This window comes from Channa argus, chromosome 1 (genome assembly GCF_033026475.1).
Source record: "Channa argus isolate prfri chromosome 1, Channa argus male v1.0, whole genome shotgun sequence".
NCBI lineage: Eukaryota > Metazoa > Chordata > Actinopteri > Anabantiformes > Channidae > Channa > Channa argus.
In genome coordinates, this window is record NC_090197.1 from 15,175,602 (window position 1) to 15,203,201 (window position 27,600).

A 27,600-nucleotide genomic window follows, 5' to 3' on the forward strand; every position below is an offset into this window, starting at 1 on the left:
GTGGCAAATTGAATAAGCTGGGACGAGACCAGCATTATCAACAATAGCCGTAATTCCGATGTAGATGCATATTGCATCAAGTAACGGACTGTCAACACATTTTGGGGCCATCAGATATGTGGGACAAAGGGCTTGATAGGGCCTGCGCAATGTTTAGCGTTATGTGGAATAGTGGGTGGATGAGCTGAGGCAAACAAACACGCTCTGACTGCAGCGTTTTAGTCAAGTGTAGAGAGCATGGTTTTTGCACAAAAGTTTTTAATTTATTTAGCACATTTATAATTTGGCACAGTTATTACAGACAGTTTCCTGACAGAGTGATTTATATTTCGGACATTTCTATTCATAGAAGATGCAGCTTCTCACTTAAGTGAATATTAAATGGTGTTATGTGCACAACACAGCCGTTACACGTTGACAACGGTTACCAATAGTATTGGTTTCTTCTGGCTTTCGAGACAGAATATAAACTTTCAGTGCTGTCCAGATTTCTAGTCTTGTTCATGTCCTAACTAATCACTTCTTCACGTCTTCATTTCCGGCTTATTTGCTTTTTAGTGCATGGCCTTGGATGATGATTGCATGAAAAACAGAAGCCCTTGGATCACAACATTTTTTCTGGCATAGGGGAAGTATATTTTGTGTGTGCCTGTGTGTCATGTGTCCTTTTTATAGTAAGGGAGTGACTGGGGGTGCATGTGACTGAATAACGCTTGTTTACAGTTGGATTCTGATTAATTTAGATGGGTGTGATTTGTGCCTCCTTGGATTCATGTGTGTTATATTTCATTAGGCTGTTGATTACATTTCTGTCTATGATTTTTTTAAAGTCACTTACTTTTGCTACCAAAATAAAAATGTTTGGCCACTGTTTATCATCACACATGCTGGACTGCTCCCATTTTCTTTATGTGAGATAACAGGCAAGAAATGAATGTACAGATAAAACAGTAACACTTAGCCTTATGAAATGCACTTGCATGTTAAATAAAGCTCTGAACTGTTATTTGAAACTTTATGCAGTCATGTCAAAACTCAACAAAGAAATGCTCTGCAGCTCTGCATGGAGGCTTGTTAGAGCTTTGAATGATGGTAAATGTAGCCTAAACTTTGGTTTTCTGGTTTTGCATTTGCACTTTTGTGCATGCAGTGATGCACTTACAAAAGCTGTAGCACAATGCTGTTACAGCCACCGGTACAGGCTTGAGCAGTGCAGCTGAGAGTATAGCTCTGTCAGCACAATGGTCAAGTCTCTTTCAGCGCAACTCAATTCACATTGAGGTCGAAAACAAGTCATAAAATAAAGAGGAGGGGTCTGCTGTATGTGTGCACAAATTCACATCTGTATCTTGTGTTGCTCTCCCACATTATTATTTCTGTGCTTAATGAGTGAGAGCTGACTACTTCAGATTTTGGAGTGGGGGTTGTTTGGGAGGGCACACTGCCTCGTTTGAGTAGCATCTGTAAAGCCAACAAAGCAAGAACCCCCAGGTTGGCAACGGGTGGCATGGTCCAAAGAATCTGGATGCTTGGCTCATTGCCCAGCTTGGAAAATGAATGCTCCCTGTTTTAGGGTTAGGCGGAGGATGCCACTTGTTGACTTGTTGGTTTGTGCAAGTGTCTTATTGTGTGAGCACAGATTTTTTTGCTGCTACTTTAAGGCGTTACTTGTTTATATTTTGCGGACACTTTTGTCATCTTTCCCGTTGCTTGTGTTGATTGTACTCTGCTGCAGTGAAGCAAGCTTGTTGACAAGAGCTGAGGGACTCTTTGTTCCGAGTTGGTCGTCCTTATTGGTTGGCTGAGCAGCATCAGCGTGAAGCACAGTGACCACAGGGTCAAGTCTGGAAGTTGCCGCCCCTGCAATGATGTATGATTAATCTTTTAAGGCAAATTCATGGATACTACTTTCCTATTGAGGAATGAACTTGATACTGCAGCTCGCGGTATGCGTATGTGGATGTGTTCCACATGCGCTGTGATTGTTGTATTTGGCTAAGCTATATGAACAAGTAAAAGAACAGTATGTGCAACTGCTTGGCAAGAAAACAACCATAAATGTACAAATAAACAGTACACACAGCAAACAATTATTATTATTATTTTTCCATTTCACTTGTCTGTTACATGCGCAGTCAGCTCACATACAGTATGGGCTGCACACTCAAAATGTTTCGTCTCAACATTTTGTTTCTGGAGTTTTTGCCCAGATTTGTGACTGTTGGCAGAGGACTGAATGTATGTCACATGGAAACTCAATTTGGCATTTGATTAAAAAAGGTTTATGTGTAATATTGTTAATCCTAAACATACACTAGTTTATTACACATGCGCCCAAATTTTGATGTTTTTTCTTAGTTTCGACGTCCTGTGTCCTTCAAAAGTATCTCTGTCTTTTGCAAATGGTGAATAGAATGACTATTGCACCAAAAACATTGTAATTTAATTTAAATTTAAATCATGATCAGGCAACATGGTGATGCAGTGGTTAGCTTTGCCTCCTCACAGCAAGAAGTTCCCTGCTTCAAGTCCCAGCCAACTGCGACCTCTCTGTGTGCTATTGCATATTCTCCCCTTGCTTATGTGGGATTACTCCGCGAACTCTGGTTGCCTCCCACAGTTCATAGTCATGCATGTTAGGTTAATTGGTGACTCTAAATTGCCTGTAGGTGTGAATGTGACCATGAATGGTTGTCTGTGTATGAGCCTGAAGGATCCCTTACAGAAACTGATCACTATTTATTTTTGCACAGCGTAATCACAAATGTATTGTAATACAGCTATAAAAAAAAAAATCCCCCAAAATATATGAGGTCTTGTTGCTGAAGTCCTGTAAAGGGTTTCTTTCCCCCCCAAAATAGTTAACTTTAATTATTAGAGTTCAAGGCAGTTTGAGCTGAAATCAATGTCAGTTACAAACATCAGGTGTGTGTGTGTGAATTAGCCACACTTTGATGTAATAAATAACATTGCAGCCTTTGCAGTTCTCACATTCAGATTTTAATATAAAAACAATTCATTTTTTTAGCCCTAGACTAAGTCATGTAACTTATGGATTTATAACTTACGTTACTTATAACCCCGCAGTATTATTCACTGACGTCCCTAATCCAGATTATATCGACTGAAATATTTCTCACCAACGAAGTGCCATTTGAGCTGGAAGACACAGTCTGTTGGGAGTTAATGACATTTGGTCCATTGTGTTCAATTTATGGTCTGTGTGTCAAATTGTTTCATCATGACCTTTGACACATGCATTTCTCATTTCACAACCAATTTGGCATGCTTCACAATTTCGTGGCTATTTGAAATTCTATCATTCCTAAGTCTGAAATAACCAAGGCATTGTCATCAGTTTAAAATGAGGAGTAATTTCAGTCATACAAATAATACCTACAGTAATCATGCCTGAGTTGTTGAGATCTATCTTGTGGTTTTACTGTAACCAGCCTCCATCATGGATGACACTCAGTAATTCTGCCTCATGTGTTTTCACTTGATTATTTTAAGTAAAATTTTCTGTTTGGTGAGACTGTGTGTGTGTGTGTGAGAGAGAGAGAGAGGTATTGACTAGTGTGCCATTTCCACAGGCAAGCTTAATCAAGTTATAGTGCTTTGAGATAATGATCTAGATTGCACACAAACACACACCTAAAAAACACATGCACACAGCTGCATGTCATACTCCTCAGTACTATGTTGGCACTGGCACACAAGCTGTGTGTGTCCCTTGGGCTGCGTTGTCTCTATAATGCTGATGGGTTTAGTACGGAGAAGGTTTGCATGTGTTGGTCTGTGCGTAGGTGCATACAGGTATTCATGTGTAGAACCATGTCCTTTTTTTGCTGTTGTGTAAGAGAACAAATGATCTTGTGCTTTTTTTTTTTTCATAAGTATAGGTAGGTGTTTTCAGAATGTTTTGATGGTAGAAATGTTTCTGCTTAGTAATTGTGCTTCATTGAGTTGTTTGTGTTTGGGTTGTTGTGATTCTGTAGTGCAGAATCATGTTTCACTGTATGGAGTTTGTTGTTGCATTTGGTGTCAGGGGCGTGTGTATTTTTTGTGGATTGACTGTTCCGCTATAGTGATTTAAATGAAAGGCTGAAACCCATCATTGTTAAGTTCCTCACTGTGAACCTTGTGACAAACCAATCCAACAGTCAACCATCTGCTAGGGTTTGTTGCTTTAGTTGTGCTGTGTGACAGTCACTTTTTAGCATGTTGAATTGGTTGTGAATGCAGTCGATGAGAGAGACTAGAGGTTTTCTTTTTCACAAGCTCTCTAGCTGAAAAATCAGATATCATAAATAGATGTACAGTCTAAAACTTATTCACTAATAGCCTTGTATATACTATGCCACAACTAGCAAATCGCCTGCAGTGTTTCCCTGTAAGACCACATGGCAGAATGTGCTAGATGCCGCTTTAACTGTAAAACAGGGCAACAATAAAAAAATATTCTGGATAATTATTTTGAAATAAAGCTCTGATAATGATAAACTGATAATTGATTTCACATCATTAAATGCTATGGTCAACCCTGGTCAACTCTGCTGCACAGTCATCCAATTACATCTAAGTAATTGAGTCATGAGGCACATTTGTCATACAAAAACAAGGATACATACACATGCAGTTGAAAAGAATAAAACGCTATACAGTATAGAATCAGGTGCATAAATTGAAAATTACAGTGTGTAATAATTTGGGCAAACCAGTGAGCAATGGATTTAGACAGTGAGGTTGGAAAAATGTGCCCAACTCTGATGCTATTAGCAATAACAAATGAAAGTATAGAAGCCATTTGTGTACTAGCTTCTTATTGTTTCTTCTAAGCATCGGATATAGAAATTATCAGCAGTTATGGAAGTCACAGTTACAGTTTTTGATTATATAACTAATATAATTAACCATTAATTATCAATATTTGAATATGCCAGATACATATTTTATGAATGTATGTGCTATGAACACCAACATGTTCCACCTATGCTCACCGTGAAACCTGTTGGAAACTCTGGTCAGTAACAACAACAACAAGTGCTCCTTTATTTCATTTGGCTGAAGTAGGTGACTCTCACTAGGTGTTTCTTAGAAATGGTGTCAAGGATGGTGAAATAAACGTTACATACATTCTACATATAAACGTAGCGGCTGATTTATGTTCCTGGCACATTAGTGCAGATGGTGCCCTAGAGCTGCCAAAATTCTGCCCTGATACAGATTTTTGGCCTGCATGCAGGAGAGATTACACAATTTACATCACGGATGCCATGACATGGAGCCCCCTTTAAAAAAAAAACAAAAACAACTTGTTTTATGATTGGACAAACTCAAATGCATACAGGTACATGTAAGAGTCAGTCTTGTTTTTAAATGGCTTTTTTACGTACAAGGGGCTGTTTTTTTTATATCAGGGGCTGATTCTCTAAGCTAGCCCTGTTTGCCATCACATTTAATTATGCCAAAATGTGGTTTTGATTTGATATAGGGGCCTGTGATCAATGTTAAACTATATTTTGGGCTTATGTCACCCAATTAGATACATTTTTGTTACCTCAAATATGCCACTAAAATAAAACAATGTATTTTCCCTCATTAACAATATAGTTTTTAATAGTACCTCTGTGAAATAGTGTTTACATGTTGTTGGTGTTAACAGTCACAAGTGCAGGCTTTTTGTCACACATATTCACCTCCTCACATGTTACACCCTCAAGACTGTGCCAATATTTATTCTGGTCTGTGCATTGCTCAAAACACTTGTCTGAAGAAAATAACCCTTCGCTCTCCATTTGGTGTCAATAAAGGCTCCTGTTGCGCTTGGTGTTGAGCCATCTGTTGTGGATGCACCTTGGCTTTACCTCACTAGAATGACCACTGAATATTACAGTTCTTACTAGCATTTTTTGCAAATAATGTAGGTTTTCTCTGCCTGACCATTGTAAATCCCGAATACTTTCACACCCGGGTCTTGTTTCAGAAGGAAAAATATAATCTATCTTGACAGTCTTCCTTGTTGCTACTAAGCTGTTGTTGAACCTGCACTTGTTGTTCAGTTTCAACAGAAACATGGCTGGCATGAGAGTGTCAAAATAAAGGTCTGTATTCATACATTGAAGTTTATGATTTGCATCGATAACATCAACTAGTTGGTTATTTGATCTATGCATTGATCAAGAACAATGGATTGTTACACTCCTGCTAAGGATCATCCTTGGTATTCTACTCAAGCATTGAATATTTCCCCTTTTCATCCCTCTTCAGCACAGCTCAAGTAACGAAGCTTCAGAAGGCCACAAAGCAGACGGTGGCAATCACAGCCCAGAGGCAGTGGAGGAGCAGCGTGTGGTGGATGGCAAACGTGTTGGCCGAGACCCTGACACCCGATCAGTGTCCCTGCTAGAGCAGAAACGCAAAGTGGTCTCTTCCAGCATTGACGTTCCTCATGCCAGGTAGGACTGTTAGTCTGTTTACGTGTGTGTGTGTGTGTGTGTGTGTGTGTGCGTACATGGGCCAGTTCTTTGACAGTGGGCGTCTGATTTCAATCCTAGAGGGAGTTTGGCTTGGCCTCAAGTTAATCAAAGGTTTATGACATAGATATGTCATCTGATAAATAGGACAGAGTTTATGTGGGTTGACATGGGTTGTGTGATCCATGAAACCATTTGGAAGCTTTTGACAGTCCACATTTTATTATGTACACCAATACACCAATTTTATAAATGTTTTTTATAAAAATATTATAAACCAATGCCGATCTATCATTATGGCTTTACCCCCTAACAGCGCATAAAGTGATTCATATCAATCACATTGACCACTCACTATTATTTTTAAATAATTGTTTTGCACATTTTGCCATAATAACTCTAGTAGTAAGTTTCTTTATTGGAGTACTTTTACTTTTGTACTTTTGTAGATGACCTGTTTAGTGCCTTTCCTTGCATAAAAAATTTAAAGTGGTACTTTTAACAGAGAACATTTTAGGCCGGTACAGCTTGTGCACTTCTACCATATCGGATACAGTGCAGAGTTGGTAGAAGTACCACCTCTGTACCATTTTGCTGAGTATTAGGCTGTGTACCTGCAGACTACTCAGAGTGGCCATGCTGAACCTTTTCCTCCCTAACATTATTAGGACCACAAGTGTTAATGTTAAGGCTGATTGGTGTATATGCCACCATATGCCAACGTTTAGGTAGTCTAGGAATGTAGCCATGTCATAAATGTTCGAGGGGTGTGTGCAAAATGTCATGCTTGAATGAATCTCATGCTGTTGCCTTTACTTTCTGAAGTTGATTATGGTTACTTGATGTGCCTCTGCCAAATTGTTTAAGCAGTGCAACACAGATTCAAAGCCAACTAGAGAGTCAACTAACAGGGAAAATTGCATCAGTTAGCCTTTCCATTTCTTTTCTGCTTTATAGTAAATACACCACGGGCCTAATATTGGACATACTGCAGCTTATAGCTGAGATAGACAGAACAAACATGTTTGAAATTTGTGTGGTAGAGCAGCCAGCAAAATTCTGTGTATGTTTTATCAGAAGTGGGATAAATAATCCACCTGATCTAGTGTATCTCACCCAGAGCGCTCCCTCTCTTTCACACACAAACTTTTAGGCTGGTCAGTATAATCCACCACTGGAGTGGGTGCACAATAGGTCAATTAAACATCAGCAGTGTACAGGAATATGGTGCCATTTAATAAAGAAACAACACCTAAAATGTGAAACCCTAATACTTTGTAAAGCACTGTGCCCTTATCAAACATCACTTCCCATTACTTGTTTTGTGCTGCTGGAGGAGCTCAATCGATGGCAACATGCTGAAAAGTACAGTTAAGTTCACACATTTGTGCAGCTTTAACACTGTATCCAAAGCCATGCTTTAAATCTAACGCGTACTGATGCATCATTGATTTCGTTTTCTCATGTTGACAATTAAGAGGAAAACAATCTGTTTTAAATATCGACTCTATCACACAAAGTAAATAGACAGTGTACACCTATGCCACTATAATAACTCTCTTGCATAGAGATTACAGTAAATTATATTTTTATAGTTATTTGAAATGACTTATTGGTCATTTAAAATGTTTTGTTTGGCACTTAGTAACCCAAGTTCTTGTTTATCCTCCTAATCAGACAATCTAACAAGAAGAAAGCCTGAGTAAAGGTCTCAAAAAATTATCCACCCATCAAGACCTCAATTGTATCTGCTTATTGTGTTCAGTCACGGGAGGGCTATTGCAGCTGCCATTGGGTGAAAAGCATGGTACATACTGGACAGGTTGCCAGTCTATCTCAGTGCCAACACCGAGAAATGTACACAGACAGACAACAATTAACGCTCACACACCTATGGGGAATTTAGGGTAACCAATACCTACCAATTCCTACCATGCATATCTTTAGTCTGTGGGAGAAAAGCAGAGTACCTAAAGGAAATCCACTCAGGCACGGGGAGAACATGTAAACTCCACACAGAGAAGCTGCAGCAGGCCCGGGATTAGAACTGTCGACCTTCTAGCTGTGGACCCCCTCCTCACACACACACCATGCTGCCCCTTCTTAGAAATCAGCATTCAGTAATTTGGATATAATGGCTAGGAGCCAAAACATCACCTTTTAGACAGTTGTTTTAATTTAACTAAAGTTTTTATTTACTGTAGTTAGTCATTTGGAAGGTTTTTAAAATTTGCGCTATAGGGTGAAACCCCTGTCTTAGGTGCCACATGGAAAGTCAAAACTGACAAGTTTTGTGTTCAGACAAGTGAGGAGCCACATTTAACTCCCTTCTTTTTGCTTCAAAATATCTTCCTAAGTTCATCAAGTTCATCCCTTCTTATTGCCACATGGTCTTTTTTTTATTGTAATGAGAAATCTGTTTTGTAGCCAACAGCATAGACTTGACATCTAATTATGCTGTGTATAGCACTTCAAAGACTGTTACTCGCAATCCTAAGATCTATTGTGCTTGTCAAGTGCCAAATCAAACCCACTGCAAACCCAGACTTACAAAAATCCATTTCAGCCCAATTTATAAAGTGTTCTTGCACAATCAAGAACATAGAAAGTTCATTCTTGCCATATCTCGGGAGGAAGTGCTCACACTTTTTTTATAGAGTTTTATAGAGATATCTTTATAGTGACCTTTTTCTTGCACAGCACCAATATTGCCATAAGATTAAGATCCATGGCTCTCATCCCCTGCACACCTGGAGCCAATTTTAGCCTTGCTCTAGCACTGGAGAAGAAATGGTGTTGAAACTGACCAAAAAGTCACATTTATCTGTAATGGAGACAAGGGAGCTGGGCGGAGGCCGAAGGTTTGGAGGGATGGTGTAAAGGGGACAAGAGAGTAACAAACTAACAGTACAGTAAATAATACAGTTTGTGCGTATATGGAGTGAAGGTTGAGATATATAGAATGTAAGAGTGTAGCTGTAAAGGCAGCAGAAAAAGGGAGAGAAGAGACAAAATGCCGGAGGATTTTTTTCAGAGCTCTCCAGAGAAGTCTGACCTTGAGGTTGTTAATTGCACTCTCAAAAGTTCCCTCTCTGCTGGTGATTTACTAAGAAAATGTCTGGCTGTTTGATGGCTCTCTAGGTCCCTTGTAACCCAGATACAATAGGTTTCCTACCTGGCTGAGAGTCACTGAAGTACTCCTGTGCCATATTTGCAGTCATTGGAAAAATAGAGGAAAAATGACAGTGTACCATATCGATGTTAGACCTCAGGGATTTTGCATTTTATGTAGCTACATGGTTCTGTCAGTGGGTCCAGGTCTTTATACTTTATTACTTATGTATTTGGTTACTTCACATGCATTTGTCAAATCTTGCCAAAAAAATCAATAGGTGTCATTCTGTGATTGACCTTCCGTCCACATTGCCCTAACTCCCAAATGCACAAAAAACATTTTTTCTTTCTGAATTATTTTTGAATTATCTTCTTCTCAAGATGAAGCAGCAGGTGTTCCTAGCTCTGCCACCACTAACAACCAGACACAGCATATTTATGTCTGGTTCCTCGGTATAGTAAATGCTCTAAAACTTTACATTTGTCAAATTATGGTCTTATCTAGGTGCTGGGCATGCCCCTTGCTCCAGGGCTTACATTTTCTCTATGCAGGAAATGGTTAAATGTAACAAGAGCTAGCGGGGGCAGACCAGTGGAAACGAATGGTTTGGCTTTTGACAAACAGCATTCGGGAGACTAATTGCTAGCAGGGGAAGTGAAGTATAACCTTAGTTGAAGGGGAAATCAAGAGAGTGCGTTGCTTATCCTTGCAAGACCCCAAAACAACAGATCTGAGGGTTCAAATCCTCTTCAGACTGCCAGCAGTCTGCCCTCCCTTTCTTGAATGAAGCAGATTTACTTACGTTTCTGAAAATAACTAGACCCATTTCCTTTGATTTATGGCAACACATGACTACTTCACAAAACTGTAAATTAAAGCAAGAAGCTTGTGGGGGTCAGTACAGTACTGACTTCAAAACCTAATTTGATGCCCTAACACAACAGTTATCGTTTATCATTTTTACTGGGGATCAGTGTGTTCACAGATCACCCAGTTCAATGTGGTGAGCCACCCTGTGTTCCAAACTTGGAGTCTAGTGCATTGGCCAACTCAGATGTGGAACGGGGCCAAAGACTCTCCATTCTATGTAAAAGAGGCCCAGAGGGACAGTCAAATTATCGTTTGTTTCTTGATAAAGTGACATGGCTCTATAATTTGCCCATTTTCCATCTGCTTATGGTTTTCTTTGTCTTCATGGTCGTTCTTACCTTTTTGGACCATTGTTACTTATGTTATTTTTTTTTGCACAGTGTGTTGTTTGTGGTGAAAGAGGACGTTTGGGTTTCGAAATTAGAAAAAAAGGGGGTGGGAAGTTCAGGTTGTGTGTATGAGAGAAGTGTGAGTTCTCCAAAGAGTAAAAGAGAGTGAGCAAACAGGTTAGCAAGATGCTCGGCATTTGCCAAAGAAAACAGTTTTCTTGGTTTGGATGCCAGTGGTGTTCAGAAACCATGTGATTACCATCTGAAAAGACAGCTCTCATCTCTCTCACTCTCTCACTCTCTCTGTCTCTCTCTCATTCACTGCCTTGCCTCTACCAGTCTCAATGTACATTTATCTGATTGAAAACTGAGACCTTTTCCTGCAACAATTTATTTGACCAAACCAAGTGTGTTAAATGTTCTGTTAAACTGTATCAGATTGGCCTAACTACACACAGCTAAAAATATCAAACAAAAGTACATTTGTATTTACATAGAACTCACATTGCCCAACATGTTTAACAATAATGGCTCCCTAAATTTGAAACATTTTGGAATTTATCATAATGAACTTTAGCAGCCAGTGTTTTCTAGAGGACAGCGATTTTGCTAAATTCACGTTAACCCTACTTTTGGATACAATGTGTGCACCTACAAGAGTTTTATAGTTTTACTTAGCAGGATTGGATTCTTCCAGTGCTGTGGTGTAGAGTGCAAACCTGAATAATAACCCAGTGTTTTAACAATTTTTCCCATAACAATAATACAGTGCCCTTTAAATAATAAATTATTATATGGAAGAAGGTTTCAAAAAAGGATATTAACACATGTAGAAATGCAGCCAGCTTGACCTCATCACAACAAATGGCTTCAGGGTCTAGGAACTCAGTATAACAAAAGTCAGTACAATTCACCAGAATGAGATCTTCTCTTTGGTGGAAAAAATAAAGTGCACAGGAGACGTGAAAACAAGCTATGTCAAAAACACATTGTGTGTTTTAAGTTGGTTTCACATATAAACCTTGACATTGTATTTAAAATCAGGTCCTAACATTGTCAGGAGTTACACTTTTACACATTTAGCACACAAAAGGAAGTTGTTAGTGTCAGATGCATTTTCACTTATTGGAAAAACTGTATTTGATTTAGGTGAAGGGTTGGGCTTGGGTAAAAAAAAAAAAAAAAAACGCTCCAAATTTTATAGGGTTTTGTTTACAGCACATCAAAGCAGCCCCAGTCGTATGAAAGAAACATTGTCAACATATCCCTCACTGGGAATCCTCTGGACAATTCCAGGCTATGTTCTCACATGGACTCACTTGGTCATTACACTTAGACATTGTACAAGGGAGATCTCAGGGTAAAGTCTTTTTAAACTTTTGGCCAGCTGCTTTGGACATTTAGATTCTCACATACATAGGGTTCCAGTGCAGAGCAAACAACTTTAGGTAATCAGTGTGATTACCTTGGGACAATACACCCTAATATACTACATCATACATGGATTACCTATATATTATATTCGTGTTTACTAGCTGTACTTTGCTTGTACTGTTTAACATAATTAACTTGAGTTTGCTTTGTTCTATGCCACCTCAGTTGAATGCAATGCATCTCTGATGTCAGACCCAGTTGATAATTATTCAGACCCCTCCCCTGCTGTTAACTCAGCTTCAGATTTATTGCACACAGACTATGCAAAGACAAAGCCCTCACTCTTTGTCAATATCCATGGCACACTAGTAAGAGTCACATCGAGCTGGTCTACATTGGCTCCACCAACAGGTTTGAGCTCCTGAGAAAACTACCAACTGCGATGCCACATGACTGCAATTGTGAGTTTAAATTTAAATGCAAATTGGCTTTTTAATTAGGTGTGTTCAATATCAGTGAGCACAAGTCAGGGAATGGTTAAGGATGTATTAGTACACAGTCCTAAATTCACTGTAATCTTTTGCCAAAGCACTGGACCCTGGCAGGAATGTGTAGGCTGTGTGTTGTGATATCTATCTCGATTTTATGTTCACTTAAACAGTAAAGATTTAAGAGCTACTTGCAAGTTCACTGGTACAGGGCTTGACATTAATGCTTGTCCGCTTGCCCAGGGCAAGTAAACTCTATGATCACATACCACAAATTGGTTAAAAACTAATTTTACTGTAGTGCTGTGTGCAGCGAGTTTGACCTGGTTAGTAATTTTTCATTTGTACCTGTCCGACCCCTGTTTGCTAACTTTACCATAACTTCATACTAATAATGTGGATCTGCTATATATATATATATATATATATATATATATATATATATATATATATATATATATATATATATATATATATATATATATAGTCATATTATTATAACTTAATTCAACTTCCTGAAGAATCGTGTCCTTTAACAACTTGCACAGCCATGACCTGCAGCTGCCAGTTAAATTTATACTGTGTGAATGTGGTAAATGATCTGTGTCACTAACAAAGTGTAGAAAATATCTAGGAGGTAGCTTTACATTTTGCTTATTATTTAGCACTGATCAATCCTGTTTCTAGTTGAAACAGAACTAAAAGTTACATAGACAAATACAGTCTTTATACCCTTTGAAAGACCAAACCTGCTTAGAGTTATTTGAAAAAATAATTTTGGAAAGTAGAGATTAGATATAAATTTTAACTCTTAATTTTAGGTTTGTTAAGGTAATAAAATATACTAATTGTCCAAAAACCTGTTTATCTTTTAATAGAGCCACACTTTCTACAAGTAAGTTTGGCTTTCGGACAAGCAAAAAAAATTCATCTATATCCCTGATAAAGCAAGTGGTCTAAAAAGCTTAATGTCGAGCCCTGTGTTGTACATTTGGCCTGCTAAAAACAACCTCAGTTATAGAAAACCATCTACAAATCTTTAATGTCTACACTTAATCTAAAAAACACATTTGACACTCTGGACTTTCCATGCTAATTACTTTGACACTAGTACTTGAATTGACTCATCATGTGTAACGTTCATTTTAAAGCCATCAGCAAAAATTTATTTACAGTTATGAGGTCGTAAATAAACAAAATGAAGCTTCTTAGGAGTTTAGGCAATCTTTATGGCTGTCATGGGAGCGTGACTAAATGTGTCCCCCTAAAAGCAATGATGCTATGAGCATCCCAGAAATTGTCCCTAATATGATCATTTGTCCTACATTGCTGTTGTTGTATCTGTAAGAAAGACTTGTGTTCAGTCACACCCGCCTGTTATCTATAATGCATAGTGCAACACCTACAAGCCAATGTATATGAACATTGGGCTCTGCGGGCCTTCTGCTGCTTCAGACTAATCCATAGTCCATGGCTTTAATGGACTGATGGCGCAGAGTGCTGCAAGATAAAGAAAAAAGCTCTAATTGATTTTATTGGCAGCTGTGCATTACAGGCATCTACAGTATATCCGAGGTGGTACTAATTGATTGTAGTGTCACAAGCTGATGGACTAATGAGGAGTGTATTGTTCAAAATGTTTAGTACAAATTTAACATCAACTTCGCTGTTAAATCAACGGTGTGTTCTTAAATCTAAAAGCTCATTTAAGTTTAACACCTCTTGAATAACGCATACACTTTTGCGCCACTAAACTCCACAAATGACAATTCTGTTTTGAAATTAAATTGGAAAAAAACAACAACAATAATTTTATTTTGCTTAATATAGACAAAGACAAGAAAGTGTTATTTATGTCAATATACAACATCACTGACATTATGTGCTGACACAGCTATATACATGTATGGAACATTATTTGTATTTGATCACTTGTGTTTTTGTGTTTTAACTGCTACATATGCTTTTCTGGTAAATTAGCAATTAATATTCTTTGTAACAAGTATTGAGAAAGTTCTTTGCTTGTTTGTCTAGCTGAACAAAAAAAACATGTAATTTAATTGTTTTATAACAATAAATAGCCTACTCTCAAACAAAACAAAAATGCAATACAAACACAATTCTCGATCACAGTGTACACTCTAGGGGTAGTAATGTGAATAATTGGGCCCCTCCTGCCAAAATTTAGTATTAATAGTAGTATTCTGACCCAGGCAGTCTTGGTTTGGGGCAAAGGCACTGTAACACAATAGAAAAGCGACGTACTTCTTAAGTGTAACCTATTAAAAAAATAAACCAACCCCTGCAGAAGTACTAGCTTTCCATATCATTTCTAATTATGGCCTTCACTTTTCAGGCTCCATTGACCTGTCTGTGTGAATTATTGATATCTGTCAGCCTGACAGGCTTTATTAATTAAAATGGAGATGTACTAATTAAGAGCACGGCATGAGGGTGTCATAATTGTAGCCCTGTTTTAATTTGAGTGTCGCTCATCAATTTTAACGCAGTTTAGTAGATTTGTGGCTGAAGATAGAGTGGAGCTGCCCTTATTTCAATGTATACGCCATCATTTATTACCCCTCTAACGTCCCAGATTGTCGGAACTGCCTGCTTTAAAGACCAGCGCCTTCCTTCGTATTGTCATGTGTTTGTTATGTGCACATTAATTATTCTTTGTCATAATCAAAGGAAATCAATGCAAATTAAATTCAAAGATCTATCCAATAACAAAACATATACGCTGCTCACCTCACATTTAACATTGGTTCTTTCAGTGCATCATCTGGGTGCGTGTCCTTATTCTGATGTACATGCTTTTGCTGGGATGCCAACATAAACATGTGCATCATAGAAGCAGTGATTTCATATGAGTGATATATGTGCCCTGCCATGTTACTCACCAGTGGCATCACTCTCTGTCTCACATGCTGGGAGCCTGCCCCTCCTGCTGAGTCCTATCAGGTCAGAACACAGGTGTCGTTCCTTTCCTAACAAATTATGGGTAGTGCAGCTTCTCAGATTAATCTCACCTCTTCCTATGTATCATTTAATTCCCTCAAGCATTGTTTTACCCACCATAAACATGTTATGCTGTCAATAGTTTCGAAACTGTTGAAATGACAATTGAATAATTGACCACAAAAGAACACAAGCTACCTTGTAGTTAGGATTTAGGAAGAGTGGGAACAAATTTAAAAACAAATTTAAATGCAAACAAATAAATGTGAATTTATTTGTTCAGTATCCTTTTCAGGCTGTGAAGAGTTTTTAAAGAAAACTATCAAAGCATACACTCAGTTACTACAAATAAACATGGTGTGACACATTTTTAGACTAGGCTGTGCATTCAACTTGTAATAATTCAAACCCATGAGGCCCACACTTGTGCTACTTCCCAGATGTAGTTTGCATCCACCTTCTGGATTAACAGATGTATAAAAGATATTTACACCACAGGAGACGCTATAATGTGTTTAGTGCTGGGGCATGTAATTTCACCTCTACAAAAGCAAAAAGATAGTTTTTCATACAAGCAGCAATTATACATTACATCAAGTGTTGATAATGTGACACAGCTCAGGAGACATTTCAGGACAGATTTGCTTCATTTCATGTTAACATTTTTTTGTAGATTGGTTTTAAATTATATACATATTGTCTACGCTGTGAAAAGTAAAAAGGCTTTTTGATCTGCTGCATCTCAACAGTTGGCATCCCATGAATTCTTCACAACACTGTGGAACCCAATCCACAGTTAAATTAGCCAAACATTTAGTCAAAACTATGCTGCAGATGTCTTCCTCAACAAAAAGACCTTATGTTGTGAGAAGGGAGCAATAAAGTTAATTGAAAGTTAGCCATTTGTTAGTCTGACATCTAAGAGCCATCTGTGGGGGCCGATCTACAAAACTATTCCCGAATAGGACAACAGTGGAATATCCTATTGCCTTATAACCCAATAATCTTTGGTGTCTCCAGTAAGATTTAAAGTTTCAAGCAGACAGCAAACCAGAACTGTAAATAAGAGTCACTGTTCACTTTCTTTAAATCAAAATTGTATATTGCCAGCTTTTAGGTTGACTTTAATTGAAGCAAACTGGTTTTGAGAATTTAATACATATACCTCTCATCATTAGGTTATTCATTAGAATTATGTCAGGCATCACATAATTCTATAGTTTCCTGTGTGCTGTTCTCAACTTTGTTTTGTTTGAAATGCATAATCTTTTTTTGTGTGTGCTAAAAGAGTTAAATTGCAAATAGTGAACTCCAGCTGCTTAACAACACACCCAAATCATAATTAGCTCTTATGGCGCAACATCCCAACCTTTCCAATAAGCTAAAGCTTCAGTTGTATCTTCTCTACGTAGGGATCCTCTGTAATATTCTCTTTCTATGTTTCTCTCACATGCAACCACTCTCACTCTCTTCCTCTCTCTGCCTTCCTTTGTTCTTCAGAGACATTTGTCATTAGCCTCACTTGCAAGCTGTCTGGGAGTGGCATGGTTACTACACAGACACAGAGACACATACACGACCCCCTGAAGTTAAAGGTTAGCTTTCACTGTTCTACTTGTCTTCAGGTTGCCCCACATCAATGTACAAAACAACTTGTATAGGGGTAACCAGTAAGCACTGACTCTTTAAGTGTGTGTGTTTGCGTGTGTGTGTGTGCATGTGTGTGTGTGCTTGTGTGTGTGAATATACACATACACATTTAGGGTGGTGTTGGTATCCAAAGGACAGCTGGTACAGTTGGCCCCTCAACCCCCATTTGGTTGTTCCGACCATGTCCTGTTTTTCTCGGCACAAACCACCCCCACCATCAGAGACCTCTTAATATCAACAAGGCAGCAGTTTGCTCAAACTGCACATTTGTCGCCCCCTCCCTCCCCCTTTTGCTCTCGTCCTTCCCTCCTTTTCTCCTGTCCCTCCTTGTAAACAATGGGAGCCAGTGGCTTCGGTCACGTGAAGTACCAGCATCTGCAGACGAGGTTGTTATTGTTTTGATTTGGGTTCCACAAGCTGAACTTGACTCCCATGTGAGCAAGACTGTGTGTATGCAGTAATTTGAGTGGTTTGGGTCGGGTGGGACTCTGATGTTCTGCCAAACTAGAGGGCTGCCTGCAGTACGTGGTTGTATTTTTATGTTTGCCTGAAAGTCAATTTGTGTGTGAATTGTGGTAGCTTTGGCAGTATTACTTCACCATAAGCTAAAAATTAATGTGTTTACAAGGTGCTTCTGTCTCACTCTCTCTATCTTTAACTCTCTTTCTCTTCCTCTTCTCTCTGTCTCTCCTCAAGATCCCTCTCTTATTTTTCTCATGCAGTCTTCTGAGGCTCACTGGATTGAAACATGACCCCCCCCCCCCCCATTAGGCATGCACACACACACATACACACACACACCCACAGGCAGTTGTGGATTTGAGGTCTTTTAGGTCTGCAAACATTAAATGCACACACATACGTGTAAGCCATGCGACACAGCTGTATTTGTCCATATGGCATGCATAATTCATGACCTCCCATTGACATCTATGTAACCATGGGTGCTTCTTTCAGCTGTTTTGTGGCGGGCTTTTGCCAGAGGGCGTGTGCATTGAGTAACATAGTCCTCTACTCAACTTCCAACCTCACACACTTTCATACAGTATTTCAAAGTATTTTTTTATGTTTTTATGTGTCTCTATGTGTTATGAGTTGTGCTAGCGCTAATTTGAATATAGTGGTGCTGTGTAGTTTTATTTAATGTGCAGTGGGTGCCACAGTAATGTTAATATTTCATTTAGGGAAGAAGAGAGATTCGATGACTAATGTATTTTATGTTGAATTTGACAATGGTATTTTTCATTAAGTTTGTCGTAAGAGATCACATCTTACTGACCAGCACAATTCTCCTCTTCATCTGTCTTTTACTTTGTTTCCTTTCCTTTTCCCCTGACTTCAATTACACTTTTCCCCTTCATTGTTCGTTTTCCCCCTTTTTTTTCTATTTCACCAATTTCTCTTTATCATTACCTTTTAACCAGATGGTTGGATGATTTTTCCAGTGTTGCTTTCACCTCCCCTGACTTACTCTAGTCTGTCTTGCCTTCTCTGCTTATGTTTTCCCGCTCATTTCCCCCCTTTATTCCCCCATGGTTTGTCTCCCGCACCCTTCCACACTCTAGCCCTCCCTCTCCTTCTTTGTCTCTTCTCCTCATTGCCTTCATTTTGTGTGTGCATGTTACTGTGTTACTGACGTGCAGAGATGTTTACCCACTGCTGAGCTGTGTGATAGCGTTGTAGAAGTAGGCATTGTGACTAACTTACACTAACATGAAATGACTAGTGACAACTACACCTTTGTCTGAGCTTTTGTTGACAAACAGGTGTCAAATCATGACACAAAATCCCTCAAAATTTTGAATCACACTCAGTTGTATTCAAGGTAGTTACAATCCAGGTTTGCTTTATCTTTGTTTGCGTTTTGAAAGCAGACCACATGTAAGCAAAAGCAAATGCTCTATGATGACCTATATGCTAATCTGGCTGAAACCGTCCATCAATTTGTTGCGTTGCCTCCAGCTGCTCAAAGCGTGTGTGGTGTACTAACACACACAGGTGGTGTGAGCAACTCAGGAGGTCAGAATTAATTGCAGGCACATTTATAGAATTTTTTTTCTTTTTAGATTGAAATCTCTCTACAAAGCTAGAATGCTAATATTCTACACAATAATATAATAATGTAACTATAACTAAGTTATAATGTGAAAATATTCCTGTATCTGCTGTTTCCTTCAGCACCACTGTGACTTTATATATTCAGTCTTCTTTATGTATTTAGGAACTTAAGTGTGTACACTATGGTACTGTGTGTTGGTAAACATTTCTTCTTTCTTTAGTGCCCTCCATATGTTTTTGATTCTTTTAATGTAAGGGTATAATTTCCACTGCAGACAGTAACACAAAATTACAGGTTTGTGTCTCTCACTCACAATTAACAGTGAGTAAATTGCTTAACTCAGCTTCAGCAGTGTCTTGCCCCATGCTCTGAGTTAGTGACTCTTACTTAACAGCAGTAAACCACATGAACATATTGAGAGCTTTCCTCCTATCCTGAGTTTCACATTGCAGTAATTCATCACTTGATGCTTGTGTGAGTTTTCACCTGGTTTGAAGTCTGAAGACACGCAATCTGAAGACATGCATGAGATAGGTTCATTGATGACTCTAAATTAACCGTAGGTATGAATGGTTGTCTGTCTGTGTATGTCTCTCTGTGAAGACCTGTCCAGGTATTACCCTGCTTCTTGCCCTATGATAGCTGGGATAGGCTCCAGCCCCCCATGACCCTAGGCAGGATAAGAGGATACAGATAATGGATGGATGGAAGTATTTAAATGATTTTATCTTTATCTTCTTTCATTAAAGCAAAATTAATTTTCACTGAGTTTTACAAATTACAAACCTACAGTACAATGTAAAGACAACTTATATTACATTTATGTTTCATAGAACCATGATAATATGTCAGTGCTAACTGTAAATTTAGAAGAAAAAAAATTCAAGCGTTTTGAGCAGTTACTTTTTATAGATGTGTCCATATGGGGTAATGGAGGAGCAGAGTCTTTGAGGACTTAATGGCATGTTAGAGAAAGAAGAAGTTGTCTCTCCCCGTTTCTCGCACTGTGTTTTCATTTTAGTTATTATTATTATTGGCTGTCTCCTAACGGTCGATGTCACATGGTCATACCACACTGCAGTAAAATACTCTAGATATTCTTCTGACTTATATTTTTTATCAGACTGTTGCCGTATCAGCCGTACAATGGCTAAAACATTTGAAGACTGTAATTGCGATAGGTGTGATTATGTAACTGAACATCAAGAAGGGAATGCTGAGGGGAAAGGGATATCACTTAACTAAATAGAGAATAAACTGAGGCACTTTCCTATGTTTGCTTTTCCAGCTACACACTCTCAGGCTCTTGGTTTCCACCATTCCTGACTCACAGCGCTGATACTTTATTCCTCGAGCCCCTTCCTTTTGTTTACTCCAACATTGCATCATACGGATGGACAGTGTTGATCCAATGTGAGAGAGGAAGGAGATCAAAAAAGACAGACATGCTGCCTTTGTTTCCATCAGTACGAGATCCCCTCCCTGCACATACGCTCTCTGTGCCTCTCTGCCTGTCACACAAACATTCATTCATTCACATTGGATGGTCGTACATCAGGCAGTCATACACACAGATACTTGCAGGGAGAAACGTAAACATCAGAAATATAGAAAGTGACACATTGTGCTCTCTCTCCCTCCACCTCTCTCTCTCTCTCTCTCTCTCTCTCTCTCTCTCCCTCTCTCGCTCTCATATACACACACACACACTCAGATGCATAGATGAGGCCAAATCGGTAGCTTTTTTTGGATGCTACCTCATAATTGTGGCTGTGCAGTTTTTCTTTACTGAACTTAGGCATTCAAAGTTTATGCATCATATATTTTGTTCTTATATGTTTTTTGTTTTTTGAAGTTTTTTTTTCTTTTTGCTTTTATTACTTACAATGAAGTAGATCAAGTGGTCATTCCTAAACTCCTTAGTTGGTTTAGAATGGTAGGTCTTACTCTCAGGTGTGCGTATATAATTAAGACTACTGTGTGTGCAGTTCTGTGTGTACAACATAGCAAGCAGATCATAATCACAGTGATTTCTAATTTGTTTGTGAGTTTTTATTTTATTTTATTTCAAGATAAATAAGAAAAATATCAAACCATTGCAGTGCAAAAGCAACTGGGCTGGGTGCACAACTGCACACACTGAAATAAAAAAAATAAGAGTTTTGCACACGTGCTGGAAGGTGCATTATGGTGAACACACAGGGGACATTGCCTTCAGTATTGGGGGGGCAGGTTGAAATATTCCAAAAATGATTGCTTCTGACAGTGTTAGTGACTGCGTAATTAAATTTGTTAAAGCAAAACATGTTTCCACACTGAAAAGAGAGGAAGCCTCTCTTCCTCGTCTTCCTCACTGCCCATTATGTCTCCACATCCATCTGGTGGTTGTTTTTGTTTAGCAGTGTGCAGATGTGTTTTCACTTATTTTTCTCCTCATCCCACTGTAACAGAGAGCAGATGATCAGTTACCCTTATCTGTCACTTAAGGAGTTAACTCTGCCTTTGTGGGGACATAATGAGAAGAAATCAGGTCTTATTTACAGCAACCTGACACATACACACATTCGCTTTCAGAAGACCTGCTTCTCTGCCCTGTGGCTGTTTGCCTGTATACTGTAAACACACACTGTGTAAAGACAATACCTTTTCATACACTTAATTATCCATCCATGTGAGCCCTTAATGTGTCTGGTCTGGTTCGCCTTTGTCACAACGTATTTAGCTTTACGTTTATCTATTCAAACTAAATACATTGACATATTTTTATAAACAAAATTGTAATGCATACCTCCTTTTATGGCTGCCATCTCTTAATGATGAGTAATAGAATTGTAAACTGGTACAGTATTAGTATGTCTATAGAGCTTAGCTAATTTTTCACAAGTATGGAATTAATTTGTTCCTCACAGACATACTGCTGTTTACTACCAAGTTTGTGCCTCTCATGCAGTACTATTACAGTTTGTATAAGGTAAGCATGTGTTTCTCTGAAGATTTAATGTCCTTTGATGGTTGAAAAATGCAGGAGCTCATTTACCTGCCCTTATTGCCGATCTGAAGCTACCTGTGTAATCGTCAATGAGCACTTAAATCATCTATATACGCAAATACTGTGTGCTGTCCTGTAACACATCATATAATTTTGACAAAATGTGCCAAAATTACAACACTGCACTGTCAATTAAGCTTTATAAGTGCAGACTATTTACTATTCACTGATTATATTTGTTTGTATTATTGTTACTATCTACCAGTTTGTATTTTCATCTATAATATTATTTGTTGTGAAGTGTGATGATTTTGGCAATTCTGTTAAAAGGTTAAATGTTTTTAAAGATTGTTGGATATACGAGACCCACAGACTTGGTGATAAGTACCTATGAGTGTTTATGTGTGGCTCAGATAAACGGTTAAACAGTCCAGATAATGACAAAAATGACTAATGCTATACAATATGTAAATTCTACTTTTACAAATCTGTGGATTTTCGAAGCTGTTATATATCAGTGGAAGTATTTGTTTCTTCCCTGTGGCCATCTCTGTTTACATGTAAGATCTGTTATCTGATTTAGTGTGCATGGGCGTTACCTCTTCTCCCTAAGTGTTTTTTGTAATTTGGATTTCACTTATTGCTTCCAATAATTATAAAAACAAAATGATAAAAGTTCAAAGTCTCCCTTAACCAGACAGTGGCATGTTTTCTTCAGCCAAAGATTCTACACAACAAGCTTATTCACCCACAAGCTAAGCCTGTTAGCATCCTTTTGCATAGCTAAGGAGTTTTATTACTAACGAAGACGAGTAAAAAGCATGACTGAAAAGAATTACAATTGTGATTTTTTTTTTTTTTTTATGTCGGTGGTTCTTTGGCTGTGTTCTGGGTTCTGACCCAAAGAGGATTGTATCCAGACTACAAAGTATTTCATATTAGGTCCTATTTGACAAGATAGTTAAAGAGGCGCAGCATGGCCATTTTAGCAAAATGTGTGGGTGCTTCTCTTGTTGCATTTTATTTAGCCATTTTGGTGTGAGGACAGGGTATCAGACAAACATTACCGGAAATTTATCTCTACGGGAAAACACTTAATTTCCACCAAAACCTACTTCAGTGTATCAGGATCCAATGCTAACTATAAACTGTAGCACAGTGAGTGACAGAAATAGGTGCTTTCTCAGAAAGTGAGCGGGCACACAAATGCGCCTTTATTCACCCTACAACAAACGACACCCACAGCAAAATGCTCTGCTACATGCTCTGGTTCTATCAAAAGACATTTGTGCACCTTAAAGTGCGACAGATGTGTCAGAAAAACAAAAGCATGATAGATTCCCTCAAAGCCTTCTATTGCCTCTAATGTTTATTAATTTACATCTTTGTCTTTCTGTTGATTTATATTAATTTTAAAGTTCAAGGTAAGAATACTTTAATACTAATTAAAAAAATGTTAATTAATGCATGATGTTTCAGAAGTCAGTAAGTAATCGATTCAACCAATCGTTATCCAATATTAATGAAAAAACTTGTGATTATAATTTTTGTTTAATCAAGCAGACCTAGAGTTTGTTTGTGTGTGCAAGCACTTATTCTCACAGTGCTGTGATGGAACTAGGCTAAAGAGCAACCCAGAGGAGAGACACTTTGTTTTTGCCAGAGCTTTCTGTGAAAACAAAGATCTGCTTTGTGCAAGACAGAGTGAGAAAAAGAAACCCAAAAACACTCAGCGTTTACCTGAATGAATTGTACAATGGGAAAATTCTATGTTAATGATGTTGTATGTGTCAGCTCATCAATGAGAGCTTGTTAATCCTTTTACAACACGAAACGTATCTCATTTGCTCATTAAACCGATCCCATCCGCTTTTGGTGCTTTAGAGGCAGTAAAGGACAAAGGAAAAACAAAACATGGTGGATGTGCAGATAAAAATGTTCATCAAATAATTCTTTCTAGCTACTGTAAAACAGTACTGTCTCCCATGCACACAGAGGGTCTTTGGCTCTATGCCCAGTTAATGTTCGCCACACCCTGTTTTGCTCTTTCCAGAGGGTGTTTACCAAGAAGTGTGTATGTCTGTCTGAGTGTGTTTGTTCTTTTTAAAAAAGCAGAACTAAAAAACACCGTGTGTCTGTTTGCATCTGCACGTACTGTTGCTTATTCGGGTGTAAGATGTCTGAGAGAGAGAGAGAGAGAGAGAGAGAGAGAGAGAGAGAGAGAGAGAGAGAGAGAGAGAGAGAGAGAGAGAGAATGAACTAATTGGCTCCTAGCAAATGCTGATGATTAGACATCTTGTGGCAGCAATAATATTGTTGATACTTAATGACTTCAGTATCTGCTTTAATCTATACCAGACCAGATATCTATATATGACCAGATTTATACTGTCAATATTATGTAAACACTGCAAAATGTTATTTTGTGAGTTGGTGGGGTCTGAACAGCTGGGTTGTTGAGAAAAACAGATTTATCAAAGACCAAAATGACACTTTGAACTTTAGAAGAAAAATAAGATGGGAAAAGGTACTCAAATGTATTAGATATCTCACATTCTTCTCAAGAAAATAAAAAAACTGCAGGATTTTTCTATTATACAATTGCGCTGATGACTAAATGTGACAAATAAAGTAACACCAAAATTGAATAATTGTACATTGCCATTTTGAGTGTTGCGTTGATGTCGCAACTTGAGTCCTAGTCAGGCTCAGTGTGTGGTCTTTGATGGGGAAATCTTACAAACCCAAAAACCATCCTTTTGTTTTAGTGATGTCTGATAATTGCTTTTGGTATTGTATGAGGAAGTCTGGAGTGGCAGAGAAGTGTGTTAGAATGATGCAGGACATGTATGAGAGCTGTAACACCGTGATGAGGTGTGCTGTAGGTTTGACAGAGGAGTTCTGGTGATGGACAGGCTGACAGATGAGGTTAGAAAGGAATCTCCAAGGACTATGATGTTGGCAGATGAAATTTTGGTCTGTATCAAGAGCAGGGAGCAGGTGGAGCAAAATCTAGCAAGGTGAAGGTCTGCTCTGGAAAGCAGGGGAATGAAGGTTAGCGATAGCAAGACGATATAGGTGTGTGAATGAGAGGGGAACCAAGTGGAACGGTGAGGCTACAGGGAGCAAAGATAAAGAAGTTGCAGGACTTTAAGTACGTAGGGTCAACGGTTCAGAGCAACAGAGAATCTGGAAAGGAGGTGGAGAGGCGAGTGCAAGCAGGTTGGAACAGGTGGAGAAAAGTGTCAGGTGTGTTGTGTGATAAAAGAGTATCAGCGAGAATGAAAGGAAAGGTGTTCAAGACGGTGGTGAGACCAGCGATGTCGTTCGGCTTAGAGACAGTGGCACTGAAGAAAAGACAGGAGGCAGAGCTGGAGGTAGCAGAGCTTAAGATGTTGAGGTTCTCTTTGGGAGTGACGAAGATGGACAGGATCAGGAATGAGGACATCAAAGGGACAACTCATGTTAGATGTTTCCGAGATAACGTCAAAGAGGCCAGATTGAGGTGGTTTGGTCATGTTCAGCGGAGAGACTGTGAATATATATCGGTAGAAGGATGCTGAGGGTTAAGCTGTCAGGCAGGAGGTCTAGAGGAAGACCAAAGAGGAGATTTATGGATATAGTGAGAGAGGACATGAAGTTAGTTGGTGTGAGAGAAGAGGAGGACAGGGTTAGATGGAGGCACATGATTCGCTGTGGCGACACCTGAAAGGGAACAGCCGAAAGGAAAAGAAGAAGACATACTCATACTTAACATATATATTTTGTCAGATATTGTAAAATTGATGTTCCTTGCAACCCACATACACATATCAGTTAAATTTCTTGTGGTAATTTAAAGATTTTTGTTTTCTAATACTTCCTTTTGTGATGTACCATCAACATTTCTGAGCAGGGTGGTACTGTAATTTTTCAGCAGTGGGGGAACACTGATCCAGGCCTTAGTCCAACATAAAACTCAAGTTGCACTAAATCAGATGGAGGTTTGGCACTGCTTTTCCTTTATGGGCTCAAGCAGAGTCTTTGCGAAAGGAAAAGATTCCCCTGGCTCTTATTTCAAGAAGCTGGTTGCCAGTTTCAGTCCATGTTTTGTTATGGGCAGTATGATGATTTTAACATGCTCACAATGACAATGATAGTTTGCCCTATGATACTTAGTATCTTAGTAAGCCTGTGAACATATTGACATACACATATTTCATTTATTTATATATATATATATATACGTATTAAAAAATGATATATCAACATGTGGCGACCCCTGAAGGGACAAGCCGAAAGTGTTTGATTATATATATAGGGTTTGTTTGTTTATTTATTTATTTTTGTGTGTAGTGTGTTTAGTGCAGGAGTTTATAAGTTAAAAGCATGCACAAGAAATGAAGATACCATATTGGTCAGCAACACATTGAATGCCAATAGCAGTCAGTTTATGCTCAGTGTATAATTCCAAAGTGTATAAATTGTTTCAAGTGCACACTTTTACAAAAGGCCATCCAGCAGCTGTTGGCAGCACCTTTCTAAACCTTTTGGATCCTAGTTGTGAGCCTAGACTTCACACATACGTGTAAATCATGTAAATAGTGGCAGCTACAATACTCTCCATAGGAAATTTAATGGAACACAGAGCTTTATAAAGCCTGTTTGTATATGCTCTCTGTATAGATTTGATAGAATTACTGTTTTGGGGAAGTGTATTTTCTGACAATGGAGGGTTATCTCACATCTCTAGAGGCTTAGTGATGCACTCGAGCATTTCACAGATATTTCTTGTGTGTGCCCCTTCATTCGTGTCTGTCAATCATAAGTCCCATGTCAAATGTAGATTTCTTTTGTAGGGTCTATGTCATCTCTGTGTCTCTAATGGGGGGGAGGATGAGATCAGATAAGCACATGGTTAAGGAGGAATTTTCTGATTTATAGCGGCTTATTGAGAAGGAAATAGGCGTCATAGTCCAGTGGCTGTAATAAATGAGTAGACCTCCCCATTCCACTCAGCATCAAAGAGACAGACCAGACCAACACAGAAGCACACGCACACACACTTGTGTAGAGGGAGCTTAAAATCAGTCCAGCAGGGGTCAAGGGAGGAAGGGGATAGAGAGGACAGAGGAGTGTAGGAGTGTGCTTGGCAGCACTGGCCTGTATTTCAGGGAAATTCCTCTGAACCACACTTTTCAGCTTCCTTCATTAGAACTGATTGATAGTTTTTGGGTGTCATAGAAACTACCGTGTGTGTGTGTGTGTGTGTGTGTGTGTGTGTGTGCGTGCGTGCTTGCTTGCGAACAC

General features: G+C 38.7%; 1 protein-coding gene across 4 annotated transcripts in view; it reads left to right on the top strand.

Annotated features, from left to right (window-relative positions):
* znf704 (zinc finger protein 704) overlaps positions 1-27,600 on the top strand; it is a 39,731-nt gene that overhangs the window by 839 nt on the left and 11,292 nt on the right. For 2 of the 4 annotated variants that reach the window (XM_067500344.1, XM_067500333.1), the window contains exons 2-3: positions 6,063-6,104; positions 6,271-6,458. In XM_067500344.1, the coding sequence (XP_067356445.1) occupies positions 6,063-6,104; positions 6,271-6,458 (230 nt within the window). The remainder of the gene's footprint in view (positions 1-6,062; positions 6,105-6,270; positions 6,459-27,600) is intronic. The other 2 variants (XM_067500363.1, XM_067500354.1) reach the window with 1 other exon arrangement.